This window comes from Seriola lalandi, unplaced genomic scaffold, assembly GCF_002814215.2.
Source record: "Seriola lalandi dorsalis isolate HSWRI2012SDOR001 ecotype SW California unplaced genomic scaffold, Sedor1 jcf7180002054748, whole genome shotgun sequence".
Lineage (NCBI taxonomy): Eukaryota > Metazoa > Chordata > Actinopteri > Carangiformes > Carangidae > Seriola > Seriola lalandi.
The window spans coordinates 5,258,443-5,278,805 of record NW_019525301.1 but is presented as its reverse complement, the minus strand read 5'-3'; the positions used below and the strand labels follow the sequence as shown (position 1 = coordinate 5,278,805).

Below are 20,363 nucleotides of genomic sequence, written 5' to 3'. Positions count from 1 at the left end.
AGTAGAGGGTAATATAGGTAATCACAATTGGAAAACAGCTGTTTCTCTCCCAGTTGTTAATTGAAACATCTCCAGTCCCTTATGTAGACAGCTTAATATACAGAAACTACTTTCAGCAATGGAAGAGATAGTCTGTTCAGTGACCACTTCATGAGTATACCTCAGAACATGTTGACCTTCACATGACTGAGTTACTCTGACAGACACTGTTGCACCAATACCCCATTTAAATCAGCAATTTGCTAAATCTACAAATTACAAGTATTTTACGGCAGAGTGATTTGAAAATAACTTTATTGTTCATAAGAAATAACTGTGAAAAGAACAGGACATTACACTGCTTGCATTCTGTTTCTCACTTCCAACTCATAAGGTTTGCACAGCTGAATCTTCTGCAGGAATCAGCCTGTATACATACCGTGTAGCTATGTATCTCTAAATGCCACATGGAGTATTATGGATATAGATTTGCTGTAGAGGTAATAAATGTTCTAACATTAAAGAGCAGTTATATTTGTAATACCTAACAGTTACTCGTGCATTCTTTTGACAAACCTGAAAAACTGTGCAGTGAGAACACAAGCTTCCACATAATGGAAAGAGAGAACATTTTCTTTTTCATTTTTCTTCTGCCATAATTTAAAATAGTCAAAAACAAAGCCCATTTCCATAAGTAACAGTAGAATTTAACTGAAGACAAGCCTCAGCATACAATATATCCACTTCATCCACTGCTTCCTCAACATGTTTCTATTAGTTGGGCAGAAGCACTACCACAGAGTCCTTCCGAGTGATTAAGAACTTTAAATATCAAACGCCAGCTAACCTTATGTCGAGAAAAACAGCGGCTTTGCAACATAGTCACAGTTTTATTAAAGAAAGCCTACTCAAAAAATGTAAAAAAAAAAACAAATTAAAGCACTTATTTATATATGGACACTTGACAAATTCAAGCTTTTTTTAAATTTCTATCTGTCATCGGACCAATTCAAGCATAGCTGCAGCACAGCTTTCCTTAGTGCCCGAGAAGCCCAGTGCCTGCAGAGAGAGACACATTAGTATTAGTAGTAGACTCAGTCAGAACTATAAACATCAAACTTTCTACCAAAGAACACTAACAAAACAGACAAAAACTCAATATTTAAAACTCTATTTGAACAATGAAATTATCTAAAAAAGAACAACAGTCTGGTCAAGCATTTGGTCAACTTTCACTGTTGTCTAATCTCAGCTATACGGACACAGTTCAGTCACTAACCAAAAAGTATTTATCTTCCAAAACCAAGCCTTAAAAGTAAGGTTGAATCCACAACTTCACAAAAATACATTTAAGCATGAACTGGAAATAACAAAGTTAGGCTAAAGCTGTAGCGCTCATTAGTTTCTGGAGTTCCGTCTCTCTGTGTCATGGTTCCACACCTCTGATTGGCTGCCCACATCTCATGTGTTTCAGAAATTCAAATAGAATAATGAAGTGAATTTAGTCTCAGTTACTCTCAGATTTAATGCATCAGTGTAGATAATTCAGAGGTGTTGACTTCCTACATGATGCAGAAAAAACAGTATGCTCACCTTTAAATCCCTCTTCAGGCATCCTCACTGAATGACAGAAATGACTCCATATAAGTACAGCATTATCATGATTTGTCTTTTTTAAAATCAAGGTTAATGTAACAGCTGTAGTAGAGGGGAAGAAAATGCCGCTTACCCTGATAGACATCATCCATTGCAGCATAGTCTGCTATTGGCTCATCAGCCTGAAGGAAACATTGGGATGAATATTTTAGATTATAAAAAAAATGCATGTAAATCACCACATTAAAGCTACAGTGGTTAAGATCTCTATGTAAAGGTCAAGCCAGCAGGAAATCACAGTTGGATTTACCTTTAGACAGATGATGCTCTCTGGAATGACGCCCAGACTGCCCAGTGTGGCCGTGTCGTCTGTCAGACTCTTTCCATCGATGGACAGGTTCTGGTCAAAGGGAGCCACGGAGAAGGCGTGCATGATCTACAGGGTCACAGACAGGAAAGTTAGCTTTGTGTCCCTGTAACTATTACATGCAGCACTTTATCCAGACACCCGGAGCCTGACCTGTATTTTCAGCTCTTTCAGAGTCTGATTGGCTGAAACAATGAGTGCTTTCTCTCCTCTGAGTTTCCTGTGCCGGGTGCTCCTCCTGATTCCACCTAGTTTGGTCGCGTTGGTCACAGGAGCAGCAGCTGCTGACGCTGCGCCGCCGTCACACAGCTTCAGCCGCTTCGCACCGTCTTGTGACTGAAAGAAAGAAAGAAAGTAAAATGGTTATTAGCTACTGTGGATGACAACATACAATACTGCTACTCCTCATCTTTGACAATGACAAAAAGAAACCTTACTGTCAAGTTACAGATAAAATCAATAATGACTGGACATCTAGATAATTTTGTTCTACTGCCACTTTTATTAGTACTACTGCTTTTACTGTTTATTTGTATTCCTGATGTTAACTAACATCGCAATTGTTTTTGTTTTTTACCAAAGGAATCTAGAAATTGTAGTGAGAGAGAAAAAATAATGCCTGCAGTGAAAGAGCAACAAAGACAGATGGAGAAAACTGACGATCGATTTTACCTTAAAATAACATCTTCAAAATCATTGTGATGCTTCACTGACTTGTAATAGAGAGAATGATGCCTCCACAACCCAGGCAGGTTTCCTTGCGGTGTGTAACTTAGGTTGAGCAGATACGATATCCCACAAGAAGTGCTTAACGCTTCACAGCACAATGTCAAGAACCAGCAACTATGGGTCTTCAGCTAGCTTCGGCTAGCTTGCTTATTTTTAGTTTCTTTATCACGCCCTCAATAGATTTTGTATTTGTCGTTTTCTGTACATGAGCTGTTAGTGTCCAGTACCCTTCACTGCTTGGACTGAGAGTCCAACAGAATTTAATGTCCTGTAAACACCACATGTGACTGCAGAGGGCGCAGCTGCTGCTAAGCAGAACTTAGATAGTGTTGCTTTAAGTTGTACTTCTAAACAATAACGTAAACAAAGGAAATTAACCAGAAGAGTAAAGGAGAACACAACCAGTCATGTGATATTATCAAACCCAATCACAGACAATCATGTGGTGAAGTCTCCCTGAACAGTGGCGAGTGTCTGGGTCTGATTTTCTTTACACAGTATTTGGCAGCTTTAGCTACTTGCTGTAGTGCTCCTGTTACAGTTGCTGGTTGCAGTCAGTGGATATCGTAGGTGTGGTGCCGACTTTCAGTTTACTGTTGTAGCATGGTGAGCTGACCTGGCTGAAGTCTGGGTCTTTCTCTCCATCCACCTTTGGGTGTTCTTCTTTCTCCTCCTCTGCCTCAGAGCTACTGGCGTTCATCTCTGGAGCCGCCTCCTTTATCATCTACACCAACAACGTGAAAACACAAAGTTACAGACTGCACCAAAGCCTGTGGACCTGATTTCAGACATTATGTGACAAAATACACTTGTCACTGTTTTGTTAATGTAACACGTCTTTTCTGTCACACCCTCTTGTCTTCGATGACTTTGCGGATGTAGATGGTTGCTTGGGTGTACTCTCTGAGGTCCCTCTGCTGCTGGAAGAGAAAGCTCTCTCTGCACTCCCAACACAGATCTGAACACAAACACACACGTCAATATTAAATCAATCAAGGCCATTAAGGAGCCAAAACAGGCCAACACCACACTGCCCAACATGTGGAGCATCAAACTGTATGAGTTTTAAAAGGGTTAACCATTTCTGATAACTCTGCAGTCTTACCAGGCTGGGTGGTGTACTGGGTGGTGGGACCACTGGTTGTGGTCTGTTTGAAGCAGTGGATGGAGATTGGCTGGTCCACGATGAAGAGTCTGCTGATCACTTCCCATTCGTTGGGCCAGAGCAGAGCTATACTGTGCAGGACAAACGGCACAACATGAGACCACAGCAGTAATACTTCACATATGTTCATTTTATTCATGGGAACTTAAAGTTTCTCTGTGGAGCTCTGACCTCTTGTAACCCTATGGAGCTGTTTTTCTATGACTGGGGCCCTAATTTGTTTATCTCACACATACACACAATGTGCATATCTGTGTGTGTGCATATCGGTGTGTGTACGAGTGTGTGTGTGTGTGTGTGTGTGTGTGTGTGTGAGAGAAACGATACACATCCCTGCCAATGGTTTGAAACTATTCCAGTGATGAAGATATTACACATGGATATGATAAATTATTTAAACTAAATTTAAAAAGTGAGTAACACTGACTTTATTTTGTATTTGTTTTTAAATTGGGATAAAATGTCCAGAAAACAAAGTTCATCAGCTACGCTCCTCAGGGTGGAAGCTTTTTAATGTACTGTGGGTTTTCACAGATTTGGGGAAAAGTGCAGAGTTCAAGTGGAAACTTTTTTAATTATGCACCTTGGACATGGAATAATCTGCAGAAAGACCTAAAATTAGATACATTTATATATTTTATTTTCATCTCAAATGGGACTTCCTGGTAAAAAAAGGAAAATAAATAAGCAGAACTCACTGTTGTGCGTCTCCACTGATCAGGGAGTCGTAGGTGAACATGAAACCTCCATGGGGGCAAAGCAGCAGAGTGTTGCCCACATTAGACACTGGAGAGGATTTTGTCGGCCTCCTGGAAAACACACACAGAATGAAAAAAAACATGCAATTTCACTGAAAGTCATGTTCAACATGATTAGGTACTGGTCACTTCAGAAATGCAAGAGTCAACTTTTATTTAAACTACATCAATTACAATCAGTTTTAGTCAATGACACACATCTGAAAATCAAGCCAAACTCTTTTATATAAAGGCTTCCCCCGTTCTCACTAGGACATTTCTGGACAGAGATGCACAAAACATTGGAAGGCATATTAAATACAAACTACCAGCCCCCCCGACTTCTACTACTTTGTAACTAGTAGTTTGTAACTGTAGCTATTTCTCTGTAATTGGTGAAATGTTCTCAATTATCCTCTAAATAAAGGATTGCAAAAAAAAAAAGGAAACAAACGTACCTGATGAATTTTCTCCACTCGTCCACAAAAAACAGAGGGACTATGTAAAGTACATCTGTGCCCTGGAGAAGACAACCAGAGAAGATATACTGTATTCAGCCCAATCAGTGTGTTACTATCTGTCTCTCATACGCACGCACGCGCACACACACACACACACACACACACACACACACACACACACACACACACACACACACGAAAGTTTGGTGTTTAGCTTCATGTCTACCTGAGGCCACTTGGTGAGTGTCGGCCGATTCTTCTCATGGAAGAGGTTGAGCAGCTGGTTCTTCTGGTCCAGGGCCATCATCTTACTGACTGCCTCATTGTCCTTTTCCTCCTGCTCCAACGTCTGGACACACAAGGGGGATCAGTATTATCCCACAACCTCCCCAGTGCTTGACTGTATGTCGACATATCCACCAGCTGTGGATACCATGTCAATTTATAAGAGCCTGTTGTAGCTAACCTCCTCAAAAAAGACAGGTAAAGGGGGTAACACAGGTGGTGGAGATTGTTGATGGTGAAGACAACATGAAACTAGTTTCAAGAGTCTCCGAGATTTTCAATGACACACGTCTAACAAATCTCCACTGGTCAGTCACTAGAAACTCCTGTTGTTGGTCTGCATCACATAGTGAATCAGGAAGCTAAAAACCATCACTAGCTGTGTTTCGAACTAAAAGGTTCCTGTGGCCCATTGTTGTCTGCATTTCCACCGCGTCCTAAGTCCTGGGAAGATTATGCAAAATTATTACCTGACATTACATTATTCACAGCACTTTGAGAACATAACATGAACAACAGTACGGGACAAAATAATGCGTCCAGTATATATTCAATACAGGACGCAGCATTTTGTTTTCAAATACGAGACGATCCCGTATCATACGTGATGGGTGGCAACCTCAGCCACTCCGGCTGTTGGGGTCCTTTACTTTTTTGAAGTCATGTTTCAGTTTTTTTACCTTCTCCTGGACCTGTTTTGCGGTGTGGGGAACATGTTTTCTCACTTGGTGCTCGCTCGCTCGCTGTGGAGTACTCGACCAGTCAGAAGTGTTCAGCACTGCAGACCACACCCCCCAAATTTCCTGAACCTTTGGAAAGTACTACCCCCCGACGAGGTACCTTTTTGGGAGTCGATCAATTACCCAGGTATTAAATTTAGACCCAGGTTCCTCAGTGGGAAACACGCCTACTGTGAACTGTTGTGATGGTCTGAGCTATAAATCAGCTGCACCAGAGGCACCAACAGCAGGGACAGCAGCACTGTGCATAACTCCTCCTATAAATGAGAGATGAAAGTGAGGGGTCAGTTTCCTCAACCACTGGATGGTCCATCAGTGTCCACTCACCAGACACTGCTGACAGGGTTCTTGGTTCTGGGTAAATTCTGGGGCTTTGGAGAAGTACGCCCTCAGCTTGATCCAGACTTCAGAGGACACCAGCTTCCGTTCAGTCTCCAGAATACTCAGACCCCCTGCAGCAGAAACACACAAACACGCATCAAAGATTAAACTATGGCTATGTAACAGATATGGTAACAATTAACATTTTTTGTTTAATTGTACAATGTCTTTGTCAGGGTTCCCACACTCCTTAAACATCAAATACAAGGAGACAGACATAATCCCAAAAGACATAATTTAAGACACAGATCAAGGTTAATTACTGTTACACCACTAAGATTTTTATGATGACAACTAGCAGTTTCACAGCAGGTCACAGACGACAGTTTGAAAGAAAGAGGCTTGAATGTTGTGAACACTTCTTCACTGTGCTGTGTCACAGCACCATCACTGGCACATCACTGGCAGAATGCGGGCTCAAGTTGAGCAATAAAGACAAAAGCTCATTGTGAGTTAAAGAGCATAGAGGTGGCAGGAGACAGCAAATTATTTATACCCTATTTACTAACGTTAAGTAAGAAAAATATAGCAAATTAACTTCAAATTTTATTTATAATCCAAGCACTTTCAGTGATACATGTCTTTTTCAAAAACAACTTTCAAGGCCTTGATTTCTTTTCCTTAAAGGTTTTCAAGGACCTGGGGGAACCCTGAATTGTTAAAGATGCTGATAAGGAGAAGGTACCGTGACTGCAGACAATGTCTTCATTGAAAGTCTTCATCTCGTCCTCCGTGCCCTCTGACAGCTCCGGGCCGAACTCTTCAAACAAACAGTTCACCAAGAACATTAACACTCAGGAGTTCATGAAAGCTTTAATACCAAAATACAACAACATCAAAAAGACTGATTCAGTGGAGCATGATGTGAATCAGCCAGTGTCTCAGTGTCCTTAACAATATGACAGATATACACTCACTGAGCACTTACGAACAGCTGTACACCTGCTCATTCATGCAATTATCCGACCAGCCAATCATATGGCACCAGTGTGATACATAAGATCCTGCATGTACAACACTGCAAGGGATCCACATTATCATCCTGACTTTAAAACTGCAGTTGACTGATGCTTGCTGTAGATGCTATACCAGCGAATCACAGGTCTTAATGGCTAATCTAATTAATCTAGTGATTATTTTCATTATCATAAAGTATTGGTCAATTATTTAATTATTTATTCAATTATTTAAAATGACCAATGCCTATTTTAAGTTTTTTGATGTTTCTTTTATGACAAACATCACCACAGCCGAGTTTATTCAGTTTACAATGATGTAATAACGAGTAAATCGCTTGTAGATGGTCTAGCAGAAATTGTACATTTCCAGTTTGGTGAATGGATCAGAACCACAGGAGCCTTCATCGATTAACAGACACAGGAAGAGAAAACTAACCACATCCAGTCCACCTACCTTTGCTGTTGTTGATGTGCGGCCCTTCTCCGTTGGTCTGACCATTACTGTGTTTGGTTTCATGTTCGTCCTCCTCCAGCTGTTCCAAAGCCAACTGCCTCCAGCTGCGCAGAGAAGCTTTGCCCACCCAGTAGCCCTCACCGCTGAGACAAACGCACACAGGTATAAATACCCATGAGTACATTAGAGTGTAACTTCTTATCACCCCCCCGAGGAGTTGCATTGGTTCTCAAATACCAATAATTCACATCTACTGTTTCTCCGTGCTGTATCATTAATTACTATTGGCAGCTGCAACACCACATGACAATGGAATCATTAGAATATCATTTGATCTAAACTTGATTTTATGCACAACACAACAGTCCATTGACCTGACGGTTATCCTGAGTGTAGATACCTGAGTGTGCGCTTAACCAGGTTGGAGACCTCCTTGTAGTCTTCATTGAGCTGGTTCTTCAGCCGCAGCACTCTGCACCGCTGGCCCACACACTCCCTACACAGAGAGGAGTCTGAACAAACACACACAGCTGTCATATGTAAACATGTAGGAGACTAATAGTGTGGTTGTAGGAGCAGTTAGGATTAGAGACATTTCTAGAGAGGGTGAGATCTGCTTCAGGCTTCTCATGTAACTGCAGCCAAGTGTTTCTAATTATAAATTAAGAAATGTGACTGCAATTAGATTTTTTCTTGACAGTTGCTCGTCTGATTGACTTAAAACATCATGAGTGCACTTCTGAGGACCAGAGGGAGTGGGGTGCCAACTGTGAAGTTTTTTGGATTCTGAGCAGTTCTTGAAAAAGCTTCAAACTTCACTTTTCTTCATTCTTGACATGAAGAAAAAGGTGTAATGACATTATGAGGGTAGAGCAGCACCTGCACAACTTACAGCGTGCACATGCCAGGGTTTGTTTTCAATGTGTAACATTGTATTTACTGCGCTTTTCACTCACAAACCATACATGCATGGATCCAAGGTCACAATTTACAACTCCGAGGGCACGGACTATGAATCTAACACCATGGCTTATAAACCATGTGCACAGATTTCTAAAACCAGAGAACATTTACACATGGATCTTTGTTTTGATACCTACTTCTATGTACCTACTGAATTAGAAGCACTGAAACTGTGTTTCGCTGAAGCCTATGATCTGAGAAGAGACCACGCCCTTTCTAAGACTTACCGTCCAGTCTTGGTCCTCCACCATAACGCTCGTAGAGGAGCTGAGCAGCTTGCAAGGAAACCCTCTTGGACTCTCCCACCTTGTCTGGGTGCAGTTTGCCGTGAGAACACAGGAAGAGGGAGTTGTCGATTTCTTTTGTGGCAGTGGAGTCGTCCAGCCACTTCTTCAGCCATTCCAGGGGGATGAACTCATAAGGCTCGCCTGAAGAGAGGAAGCAGAGACACACATGACCTCTGTTTGTGATTCCTCAAATTAAGGCTTCCCCCCATGATTAACAACTGACTCATACCCATGTAAAATGCATGTTAAGTATGGGAATTCCATGGAATCAAACACAACTACTAATTTCCAATTAACTGGAAGCTGTTAATATCATCAAAATACAACATTTGCATTTCAGTTCAATAGAGTGCTTTGGAGAATGAGCAGTATTACTGAAAGCAATGGAACTGTTGTATAAGTTAATCAACATCCCCCATTACTTTCACCGCCCCTTTAATACACTTTCTATACTTGTCTTTAGTGTTTCTGTTACGACTGTGGACTGTGGGTGATCAGGACATTTTTTTACTGACCGTCTTTTGTGGGTAAAAGCTCGTAGAGTTCCTTCACCTCCTCGTGCTTGGCCTTGCCCTTATCCACACTCTGTTTTCGCATGTCTGCCATTTCACTACACCACTCCTCAAATTTATGATTGTCTTGGTCCACCAGCCTCTGAAGGAAAGCTGAAAGGAAGGAGCCAGGACAGAGATGAAAGAAACCATTAGACAAAGGAACACAGAACAGATGGTAGGCAGGGCTGGAAGATAAATTGAACTATTTTAACTGGTTTAAATTTCCTTTAATATGATGTTTAAAATGTCTACATCATGACAATCCAGTTATTACAATTTAACAAAAAGTGACATAGATGACAGCTGGCTACATTAGTTGCTGTTGTGACTCCAGCGCCCTGACTTCAGGTGGTTTGCTGCCTCTCACAATCTTTTTTTTTTTTTTTTTTAAGTATATTTTTTTGGGGCTTTTTATGCCTTTATTTGACAGGACAGTAGAGAGACAGGAAATGGGGAGGCAGAGAGGGGGAATGACATCTGATGCGGGACTCGAACCGGGGCCGTATGCGGCGAGGACTGTAGCCTCTACACACGGGGCGTCTGCTTAGACCACTACGCCACATGACGCCCCTGCCTCTCACAATCTTGTTGTGAATTTAATTCTTGCATCTTCTGGGCACTAACCTATGCTCTTGGTTTGTTTTTGGTATCAAGGTATGAAAAGTGCAGAGATTTCATTTTGTTTGTCTGTCCCTGCCTGACTATTAGGATGGAGAAACAGTGTTCTCCAACTGTATGGGATAACCTGTATTTTCTAATGATGACAGCTTTGCAAGTGCTTCAGGCCTTTTGTTATTCTTGCTCAACTGTAATGCACACTAATAACAAATATGGGGGATGTTTCAAACATGATTTAGTCTTGCAGGTAAAAAAAAAATCTTTAAAAATTGTGAATTGGCCCAAAGCTTGATTAAAAACAATCTAGATTTTATTTTTTGGCCACATAGCGAAGCCTTCACAGTAAGTTGTATTTTTATGATTAAAGCCTGTTTCTCGAGGTTTGCTCTAATCCCATAATGCAAACAAAAAGGAATGGTGTGGGTCAAGGAATAATGATACAACACAAACAGAAATTAGTTGAACTTCCACTACTCACCAGGCACCTCGACATTGGTCCTGGAGGGATCTGAGCTCTCCTCTTCTTGGACCTTATACACCAGCATGTAGGCATTTCTGGAGCAGTGGTAGCCCTTACTGCACTTTGGCTTCCGTGTCTGGGACTTCACTGTCTCAGCTACAGAAGAAGGAAGAGCAACAACTTTGAGAAATTGTGTACATTTACAGACACTCAGGTCTCTTTATTTTAACGTAAGCACCATCACCATGGCAACAAACAAACTTATTTACTGCAGCTGTAAAACTCAGTTCCATTACAAATAATACTGGATAGTAATAACAATAAGACTTTTGCCAACAACTTAACAACAGAAAAGTATGCATGGATTTCAAGAAGGTGGAGCTACTCACCGATGTCCTCCTCAATACCAAGCTGCAGCTTCTTTCCTTCCATCTTCTCGATTTCCTCATCGTTGAATTTGTACCAGTCTCCAGTACGAGCATCCTTCACATGGGCGATGTAGTGGCCCGAGTAGGCGCTGATGCCCCGATGGATCAGCACCGCACTCAGTTCATAAACACACTTCTGGTCTGGAAAAACAGTCAGTCCACACATGTATCAATATCAGCAGATTTACTTTTTAAAGAGGCATCAAAAAAAAACATGTCAGATTTAAGAACTTCTCTTACCCTGAGGACTATGGAAAATGTCATTATAGCTTTCTGAATGAAATGATTTGGTTTTCTAAATTAAGGGATGAGAAGAGTACTTTATGTATTTAGTTTCTTCTGTGTATCTGACTCATGCCAGTGTGCAGAGAGTGTGTGTGTCATGGAGATCCATTCTGCTAATACCTGGTTTTCCTTCCAGGAAAGGCCCCATGTCCAGCTGCTCTGGAAAACTGATAAAAGTGTTCAGCTTCTTCTTGTGGCCCGTTTGTCTGAAGAAGAAGACACAGTTCACTAAAATCTGTACACACCTGTTCCCTCAGTAGTTTATGTAGTACTTGAAAAAATCCAGCAAAATAAACTGGTGTTAGAAGCTTAACTGGTAATTCAATAAGAGAAAATACTGTCCCAAAGCAACACAGTGTTTGTACACAATGGACTCTAAAACGATGGCTGACCTGTCAAAGACAAAGCGCATGAGCTGCAGGTTGAGGGTTGGAGGAAGGCTGTGCAGTTTTATCCTTCGGGTGGCGTTCTGTTTACTCTGACAGCTCTCACAGAAGTAGCGGTTCTCCCCATCTAGCTTCTCCTCCTGCACGGTGGAGAGAGACAAACACACGTCAAGACATTTCCAAAGGTAGTGATTAAACTTTGCCAAACACACACACACACACAACACAGTCTAATTCTAATTCAAACTGGAAAGCTAGAAAAAAATTGAGAACTGAGTTCACAATTTTCTCCCATAATTCCTTGGGACAAAGCAATATGATCATATGGTACACTGCTCATATGCATCGACAGCTCATATACAACAGCATGAAATGCAAAATTCAAGAATAACCAACTACATGTGGGAACACTGCTTTCACAATGTTGTTATGCAAATGTATTTTCTACCTCTCAACTGCAGCAGGTGAGAGTCTGCTTCAGTTTCACTGTTCATGATACAGTCATTACTGATTAAACAAGGTGTGTATAACTTCAGAGCAGGTAGCACCAAGAAGAGTGTTTTTGTCAGAGATGGGGACATGCAGTATACATTTTTTTGTGCTTCCTCAACATCTGACATATTTTTATTGTTTCTAAAAAGAATTTTCTTTCACTGTATTGTAATCTGTTGTCTCTCACACATGTTAAGTTTACACCAGGTTTTACACCAGCGTCCTGCCCCTCTCTTCCCTGTGCACCGGGCCACGAGAGATTATGCACACTGGTTAGAGAGAAATGAACTAATGCAATGCATCTACTCACTAATGTAAACAAGGTATAACGGTCATCACATAACATAAAGGTCCTGAAGAGAGATCCTATTTTGATTAATTGTGCAGCTCTGCTGATGCAAATAACTTTTTAGCAAAATCATTCACTCTTTATGTATATTCATATTAACATTTTACATTATTATATGTCCGCTTTCTACACAGACACTGACACAAGTTCTATGTGTGTGTGGATTCATGTTTCATACGTCCTACTTTTTCATTTGCTGTTTTATTAAATGTTGACACATTTGACATTTCACAACATAAACATCCCAAATATGATTTACTGTAGTAGCTATAAAGACATTCAGTGCGGTGGTGAATGACAGTTACCTTCAGGAACTCTGTGACGCATTCAGTGAGGTTCTTGTGGCCCTGGATGTTCAGCTCCAGCTCGTAGAATCGGGAAGGCAAAGCAGATGATCGTCCACACTGGTTACAGCTGGAGAAGAGTGAGACCAAGACAACAGGTTCTATCACAGCACAAAAGAAAACAGCTTTTCGTATCTTCTAAAAGTATTTTGTCAATGGAGTCGTTTTAGCAGCACTGATGAGTTTTCAAATGCAATCCCAATCTGAATGATTTCAATGTGATACATGTGTACAGCTTAACACTAAAAACCATTCCCACTGTTCCTGTAAAAACCAAGTCCGCAAAAACCACAGCTGTGTGCAGCTGCATGACTTTGGTTCCAATCCAAACAATGACTAATAAAAACATGACCTTTACATTCAGGTCTTATATAAATGCCTGGTATCCACCTTCCACCATTAACATGACGACAGCAAGGATTCCATCTCCCTCAAGAATGTCAAATAAATGGCTTTTAAACCTACTCTCACCTGTGACTGGCACAACATCTGATAAAGCATGACCTTTTAAAAATGTCTATAAGAAAGAGAAACAACACATCTCTCTGCTACAAGAAAACGTCGGCTCTGCAAAAGCTTGTGTTCCACATTACTGCATTCTCTGACATGACTAAGTCAGTTTTATGTCTAAAAGAAACTTGTAACTTCATCTATCCAAAGAATCATTTACTTATTTTTGTCTGAAAACAGAAATTCTAACCAATACAGCTGCCACAGGTCAGGTCATGGGCCTAAAGGATAGAAGAGTTTTGACATAGATCCACATTGGATGGGACTTCACTGACAAAAAAAAACAACAGAAAAAACAGAAAGCTCTGAAACCTACTTCAACACTTAATGACAGCGCAGTTCACAAAATACAAACAGGGAGATTTTGAGAAGTTTGAATGTCTACCACTTTGGCATATGACACTTTTTCACTTCAGTCCAAACTTGTGTCAGGTTTAAGTGCTGAGAGATCTTACACAGTAACGTAGGAGAACTGTCCACAGAACTGCCGCTGGATGACGTTCTGCAGGTTGGGGTTCTTTTGCTTGGACAGTGTATCCTCCAATAGAGACAGGAAAAGCTTTGAAAACTCCTGGGCATCCTGAAAATGAGAGAGTTTGAATTCAGTGGTCTGAAAAGAAACCAAGTCTCCACAACCTAACAGAAACATTGGTCAAATTTCTAGGCATTACTTTGACTTCTGGAAACTTCTGATGGGTATGATTTTTCACTATTTACATACTGAAAATAGTCACCAGGAAACACCAGGAAAATGGAACACTCGTAAAATAAATATGCACAATCATCTTTCAAACTGTGATACTGGTAATTCTAAGTTAACGTTTCGATCATTTGTCGGGTTTCATGTCAGTACTTACCTGCTGCTGTCCTGTGTCCAGGCCCAGTGCTTTAACCAGCCCTGAAGGATCTATGTACTTTCTGTTGCTGTTCTGCAGGAGTGCAAATAGATACTGCAGATGCTCACAGATGGATTGAGGCTCGTACTCTGAAAAAGACAGAGACGTCTGTCTGAGAGGATGAAAATGAAAGGGTAAAAACCTGCAGAGCAATCAAAGTATGAGTTAACAGTCTGATGATGAATCAAGCTCGAACACTATCCAACATGTAAATGGAACTTTACCTTCTGTCAGATCATTTTAAACAACAATGGGAGATGATTTGAGATTTAATTAAAGATCAGCAACATGGCGATGGTGATGTTTACTCTTATTGATTCCAATCAGACAGTAATTATAGCCCCCCTTAAATTACCAGCTCAGATTTATTGGTTTACAAAATAAATGTAATCAAACAAACAAATCTGATGTAAACTGATGTTGATGATTCCTTTGGCTATAACACCCAGCTGTTTTGCTGGAGATCTGTATTCTCAGCCTGCTACTGCTACTGTAATTTGTGCAAAAATTCGAACAATCTTCTAAATGTTAATTTGGGTGATGTTACTCTAGCTGATGGGACAAGCACTACTTGAGGTGTATGCACAAAAAAAAGAAAATTCTTAACAAAATCTAGATAAAAACATGCAACTTAAACCAGAGAATAAAAAAACATAAAGAAGCTTCCTCAGTGTTTAGTTTTCAGTAGTACCAGACTCAACGTTGTGTTCCTGTGCTCGGGAATTGTGGCACTGATAGAGGCTCCTACGCAGCTCCAGGTTGTGGAACCACACTTGCAGGAATGTGTTGACGTAACACGTTGCACCCAGGTTGGTAAGACCAACAAATGTGTTCTGGAAGGGGGCAGAGACAGAGAGAGAGAGCGATAGGATCAACTGCCTCATTAGATATTCTTCCAGCTCGGGTCTGATGATAACCAGGGCTGTTCACCTACAATGGAGTGGTGATCAGAGAAAAATAAAGACAGGTGAGAAAACAATTTGCAGTATGTGCAGCTGATGCAATAAATACCTTGTCTCGACGCTCTGAATTTGGGTCATCGATATTGTGGAAAGCATTTTCATCTATCTCCCCCAGCCACGCCTGTTCACCAATACCCACAAGACAGTTGGGATTCCCTTTGCAGTTCCTCCTGGAAAAGGAAGTCATGATTTATCTCACTGGTCCACTAGCAACTTTACATCCAACTGCAACCCTCTCAGTTTAGTGGAAACAAAGCTAATGCCAAAATCAATCTATGAATCAATAATGTCCTGCATCCAAGGACACACTTCATTTGCCATTAGCCGTTTATATGCAGTTTATACGCAGTTAGAAGCCACAGAGCAAGATGAAGTTCAGTGACATCTCAGTTGTTGGAACTGGTCCTCACTGTGATGCCTCCAATCTTGTATATTAGGGCTATTTTGTGGTATGTTCAAGTGAAGAGTGGAGTGGATCATCGTGATCTGTCATACAAAGTCTACAGAGCAGCGCTACGAGCTATGAAAACTTGTGCACAAACAAGAAAACTAATCAGACTTTTGATACACATTAGCATCTCTCTGTGAAGCTGGCAGTTAGCCATTAAGCCCTCATCTTTAAAATCAAATATAACTTCTGCTACTGGTATATTCTACTGGCATACGTTAGCACAACAGAGGCATGTTGTTTAGAAATGTTAACATATTACCTGCAGGCTCCTCTCTTGCAGGCCGGGAGATTGACGCGATATGCTAGCTCGATATGCTCCTGTCCGATTTCTTCTGGTTTCACTGTATCCACCCAACGCCATGCCGCTTTCTCCAGCTGTATGCGGGGCGCCATAATCCTACGATGTAACGTTAACCACACAGTAGGATGTATAAGTCGAAAAAGAAAGAATGCGGTGGTCCAAGGTTAGGAAAACAGTTTCTATGGATGCTAACATAGCCAGCTAACATAAGCTAAATAAGTTCTTGCGGGTCATAGCTTACGAAGCAACCTCCCATTAGCTATGTGATGCTACTTAACCTAGCCAACTAACATTAGCTCAGTAGTTCCTTCACTACCCTATTCAACTCGAAATGTGAGCGTATGGCACCACATTTCAACAACACATAGAGCAGAGCAATAAAATACAATAAATCACGACAAACAGTATTTGCAAGGTAACGTCAGAAGTAAGGACTACCCCTGTGCTAACGTTAGCTAGCTAGCCAAAATATAGCTAGCCCGACCGGCAGTGTTAGCAAGTCATTTTCCCTTCACTTTCCATTTAACGCTACCTGAGGCTAACGTAACGAGTTTATTGTGTTAAGGTCAAATATTGTCGAACCTTTCATGCGTGCAGCTGCTTCACCAAAATATTTATGTATTTTCACATTTTATTCACGGTTTATTTTAGATTTAGCGCCCTTGCGTCAGTTTTTAAATATATTATTTCTCCGCTCAAAATCAACACGACGTCAACAAGTGACGTAGGCGACGTCTCTTTGTTGTGACTGGAGGGATGAACGGATAAGGGATATATTATTCATGATATATGAGGGCACTGCCTTCTTGGGCCTAACGTATGTGGCTTATCAAAGCTGTATGCTATTATGTTCATGTGTTAAATGTGTTTTTCAACAAATCTACTGCTATTCATTTACTTTTATTGTGAAAAAATCTCTTAGATCTGTTCACGTCAATACTACCTATGTGTCTTTAGTATGAACGACCAAACCTGACTGAAAAACAGTGGTGGAATTATTCAGGTCCTTAAATAAAAGCACCAATACAGCAATTTAGAAATATTCCATTGCAAGTAAATTCATGCATGAAAAATCTTATTATTATATTAAACATTATCAGCAACATGTATTTTAAGTATTAGTTAAGTCAACTTTATTTCTAGAACACTTAAACACAACTTGAGCTGACCTGAGTATTGCTCAAAGGGCAATTAAAACAAATGAAAGCAAGTAAAACATGTTTAAAGTACATAAACACAAGGAAAGCAGGAAAATATACTGCATAACAGTTAAATATAGCCTACTAACAAAACAAGAAAACAACAAGGAACTAATACTCTGAACATGACAATGGACTAGGTAGGTATAATAGTCTTATTAAATCAGGGTCTTATTAAAGTAAAAGTACTGGTTTGGCCCCTCTGACTATTTTTTAAATATGACATCACTAGATGATTAATACTGAAGCATCAGTGTGTAAGCAGCAAGTTACTGATGTAGCTGCTGAAGGTGGACACAGTCTGAACTTTATATACAGTTTTATAAACAACAACACCGGATAAATGTGAGGGTTCATCAGGTGATTAATCAGAGAGGAGAGAAGAAATAACAAAGTTTTGATACACTAATCTGTTTCTGTCTCTCTTTGATTATTAGTGATATTGGGTTGTTTGGACATTTATTGAAATTAAACCATGAGAGACATTTAGAGGGAAAAATCGCTGTTAACACTCATAGAGATCTAAATTGTGACCTAGATTAAACACTGCTTTATGTATGACATCAGAGGCCAAAAAGGTTGGAAACTACTGGTTTAATCTTTAACAATGTGTTGTATTTTGTCGTAAGCTTGTTATATTATCCACTGTGTAAAATCTTCATCTGAAAAGTAATGAGTAACTAAAGCTGTCAAATAAATGTAGTGGAGTACAAATTAATATTTCCCTCTAAAATGTAGTGGAAATATAGCATAAAATCGAAATACTCAAAGAACAAGTACCACAAAATTGTACTTAATCAAACACACATATCAGATTAACTGAAGCAAATAAGCAGGGCTGCACATGAGGACATTAAAATATTAAGTTTCTCAAGGTTCCTTGGTTGATTTTAACTCAACTGTTTTTCTTTGTAATTTAGATTTATTTTAATATTTAAAATTATTCTCTCTCTAAATTTTAATGGTTGGTGTATACATTTGGATTGAAAAAAGTAAAACTACTTAACAAATTCTGCTTTAGCACCTAATCATTGACCTGCCCTGTTAACACACAACTGTTTCATATGTGGTACTCCAATATTGTCTGTAACAACAACACAACATGTTTGTATTCAACAATGTTTTGTTTATGGCCTGTTTTGCTCTCACATGCAGTTTGTATAAATATTAATCTACAACTAATGATGCAGTCGCCTACTGTGCACGTCTTGCATTAACTGCTGATAATCATCTTAGCAGCGCTTTCAATGCCCTGCTGATGAGAGACATGTCTCTTTGCATATGTTTAGGCTGCACAGATTGCTGAGGTGAAGCATAACCAGGGGGGTGTTGAGGCATTTGAAATTCACATCATCCCTGGTGTCAGAACATGTTACAGCACATGTGAGTAGACTGTGAACATGACAGCATATGTGCAAGGATGGTTAACAGCTGACCATCCGGGACAACTCACACTCACACAGATTACACAACTGCATCATCACAAACAGGTTGTACTCAGAGAGCTACTGGACGTATGGCTAAATGATGTAATCATTATGGCAGGTTTGCTGACTTAATGTGTATAAGATAATCACATGCAATATTATCACTATGCTGTTTCAATAGCTGCTGTTGTTCACTGGTTTGCAGCTTATGTGTCCGTGTGCAGAGTAAAATAAAAAATATGTGGACTACAGAGGAAAAGCAGTGAACAGCTATGATGGGCAGTTTGAACCAACTGTATACACTCCTGCTGCTGGTGTTGATGATGTTGAAAACACAAGATTTATGCTTTTTCAAAGAGGAGAAGAAAGTTAATCAATATTCACTACACACCTTGATTTAAACTGTCATTGCTAAATAATTCAAATAAGTTCAAATTGATTACAAAGAATGTGTAAAGTCAAGTAAGAAACTTTTCTCTTTGTTCACTCTTTAAATATTAAATGAAGATGATTAGAGAAGCATCTTTCCACATTAATGGATAGAAACCTGCACAGTAAAGATTTGTCTTCAAGGTTTTGAACGTCACACGTTGTCTGACTGTGAGACTGAGCAGGTGAGCGTCATGCGGGTACAGACTGTACGGGAGTTGCGGACTAGGCTCCGCCCCCCCCGCCCCGGTCAAGAGCAGCAGCCTGCAGCGAGCGCTCAGGTTCATCCACGGATACCTCACCTCCAGCATCTCTCACCGTCTCTCACCGCTCCTCAGGTACGAGTCTTCTTTGTCTCTCTATCAGGACCAGAACGAGTCATGTTGTCATCTTTAAACTCAAGTGCAGTTTTTCTTTGTTCAGATATATGACTTATGCTCCATCTTGAGTTTATATAATGCATGTTTAAAGTTGAACCAGTAGAAAGCTGCTAACACGAACTGGTTCTTTTTATTTTTAATAGGAGGACAAATCTAATGTTACAACCTTCATTAAAAAATCATTCAAGACTCCCCCGGGAGAAACCTTGACTTTGGCTCAGAATCTATTGCTTTATGTTCATGGACACACATTATTTCGTGACACTCAGCAGGTCTTTCAACTAATGTCGCTATTTCAGCTGGAAAGGTGTTTTTTTCAATGAATGAAGTTGACACCAGAGACCAGTCTGTGGTTTAGGCTGCACAAGCTCCACAAGACCAGGATCTTTCTGAACCTGAACCAAGAGCTGTGGCAGTCTGAACAGAACCATAAGTGATTCAAGGGTTTCTGTATGAGTTCTTCTGATATCCTTCATTCAGCACACAGAAGTCAGTCTGTAGACATGGTGGTGGTGAAATATTCTGTTCCTGCATTTAATTCAAAGTTTTCTATATAATGAGAAAGTAGTCTCAAAAATGTGACAGTAATTCTTTGAGATAGTAACTTCCATGAACTTCAGGTATTTATCATTTATATCATTTAGGATGTACTGAAATATTTTTGGAAGGTCAGGGTTCATTGGCCTTTCAAGTCCAGGATTATTAAACGACCCACTTTCTGTCCTGTCAGGGAATCAGCCACTAATCTGTTCCCACAGCAGCAGACACAAGGAGGAGGACGCGGGGGGG

At 40.3% G+C, this 20,363-nt stretch overlaps 2 protein-coding genes across 4 annotated transcripts in view; one reads left to right on the top strand and one right to left on the bottom strand.

The window, feature by feature from the left end:
• Positions 1-277: 277 nt before the first annotated feature.
• Positions 278-16,858, bottom strand: usp48 (ubiquitin specific peptidase 48). Of its 3 annotated transcripts, XM_023424763.2 has the most exons (28): positions 16,722-16,858; positions 16,098-16,235; positions 15,437-15,557; positions 15,117-15,258; positions 14,387-14,514; positions 13,985-14,109; positions 12,981-13,089; positions 11,841-11,974; positions 11,569-11,654; positions 11,125-11,304; positions 10,754-10,891; positions 9,619-9,768; positions 9,044-9,244; positions 8,254-8,365; positions 7,854-7,996; positions 7,126-7,200; positions 6,387-6,511; positions 5,261-5,383; positions 5,032-5,093; positions 4,535-4,645; positions 3,777-3,907; positions 3,523-3,629; positions 3,288-3,395; positions 2,096-2,278; positions 1,886-2,011; positions 1,709-1,757; positions 1,573-1,599; positions 278-1,038 (listed from the first exon to the last, which is right to left on the bottom strand). In XM_023424763.2, exons 2-28 carry the CDS (start codon positions 16,229-16,231, stop codon positions 1,016-1,018), a joined length of 3,153 nt encoding a protein of 1,050 aa, XP_023280531.1. In that variant the 5' UTR covers positions 16,232-16,235; positions 16,722-16,858; the 3' UTR covers positions 278-1,015. The 3 variants fall into 3 exon arrangements, 2 of the variants coding, with proteins under 2 accessions (XP_023280531.1, XP_023280532.1); XM_023424764.2 differs by lacking the exon at positions 16,722-16,858 and having other exon boundaries at positions 16,098-16,595; XR_015438365.1 differs by lacking the exons at positions 278-1,038; positions 1,573-1,599; positions 1,709-1,757; positions 1,886-2,011; positions 2,096-2,278 and having other exon boundaries at positions 3,376-3,395; positions 3,777-3,902.
• A 2,402-nt stretch (positions 16,859-19,260) lies between these two features.
• The window catches only part of LOC111668587 (calcium/calmodulin-dependent protein kinase type 1D-like), a 19,863-nt gene continuing 18,760 nt past the window's right edge, over positions 19,261-20,363 (top strand). The window contains exon 1 of the mRNA XM_023424655.2: positions 19,261-19,532. The gene's annotated coding sequence lies outside the window, so the exon portion shown is untranslated. The remainder of the gene's footprint in view (positions 19,533-20,363) is intronic.

Coding starts and splice junctions, on each gene's coding strand:
- usp48 (XM_023424763.2), bottom strand. CDS start 16,231: ATGGCGCCCCGCATACAGCTGGAGAAAGCGGCATGGCGTTGGGTGGAT. Junction 3,908..4,534: donor ATCAGTGGAGACGCACAACA/GTGAGTTCTGCT, acceptor TGTCCTGCACAG/TATAGCTCTGCTCTGGCCCA. Junction 3,396..3,522: donor AAGTCATCGAAGACAAGAGG/GTGTGACAGAAA, acceptor TTGTTGGTGTAG/ATGATAAAGGAGGCGGCTCC.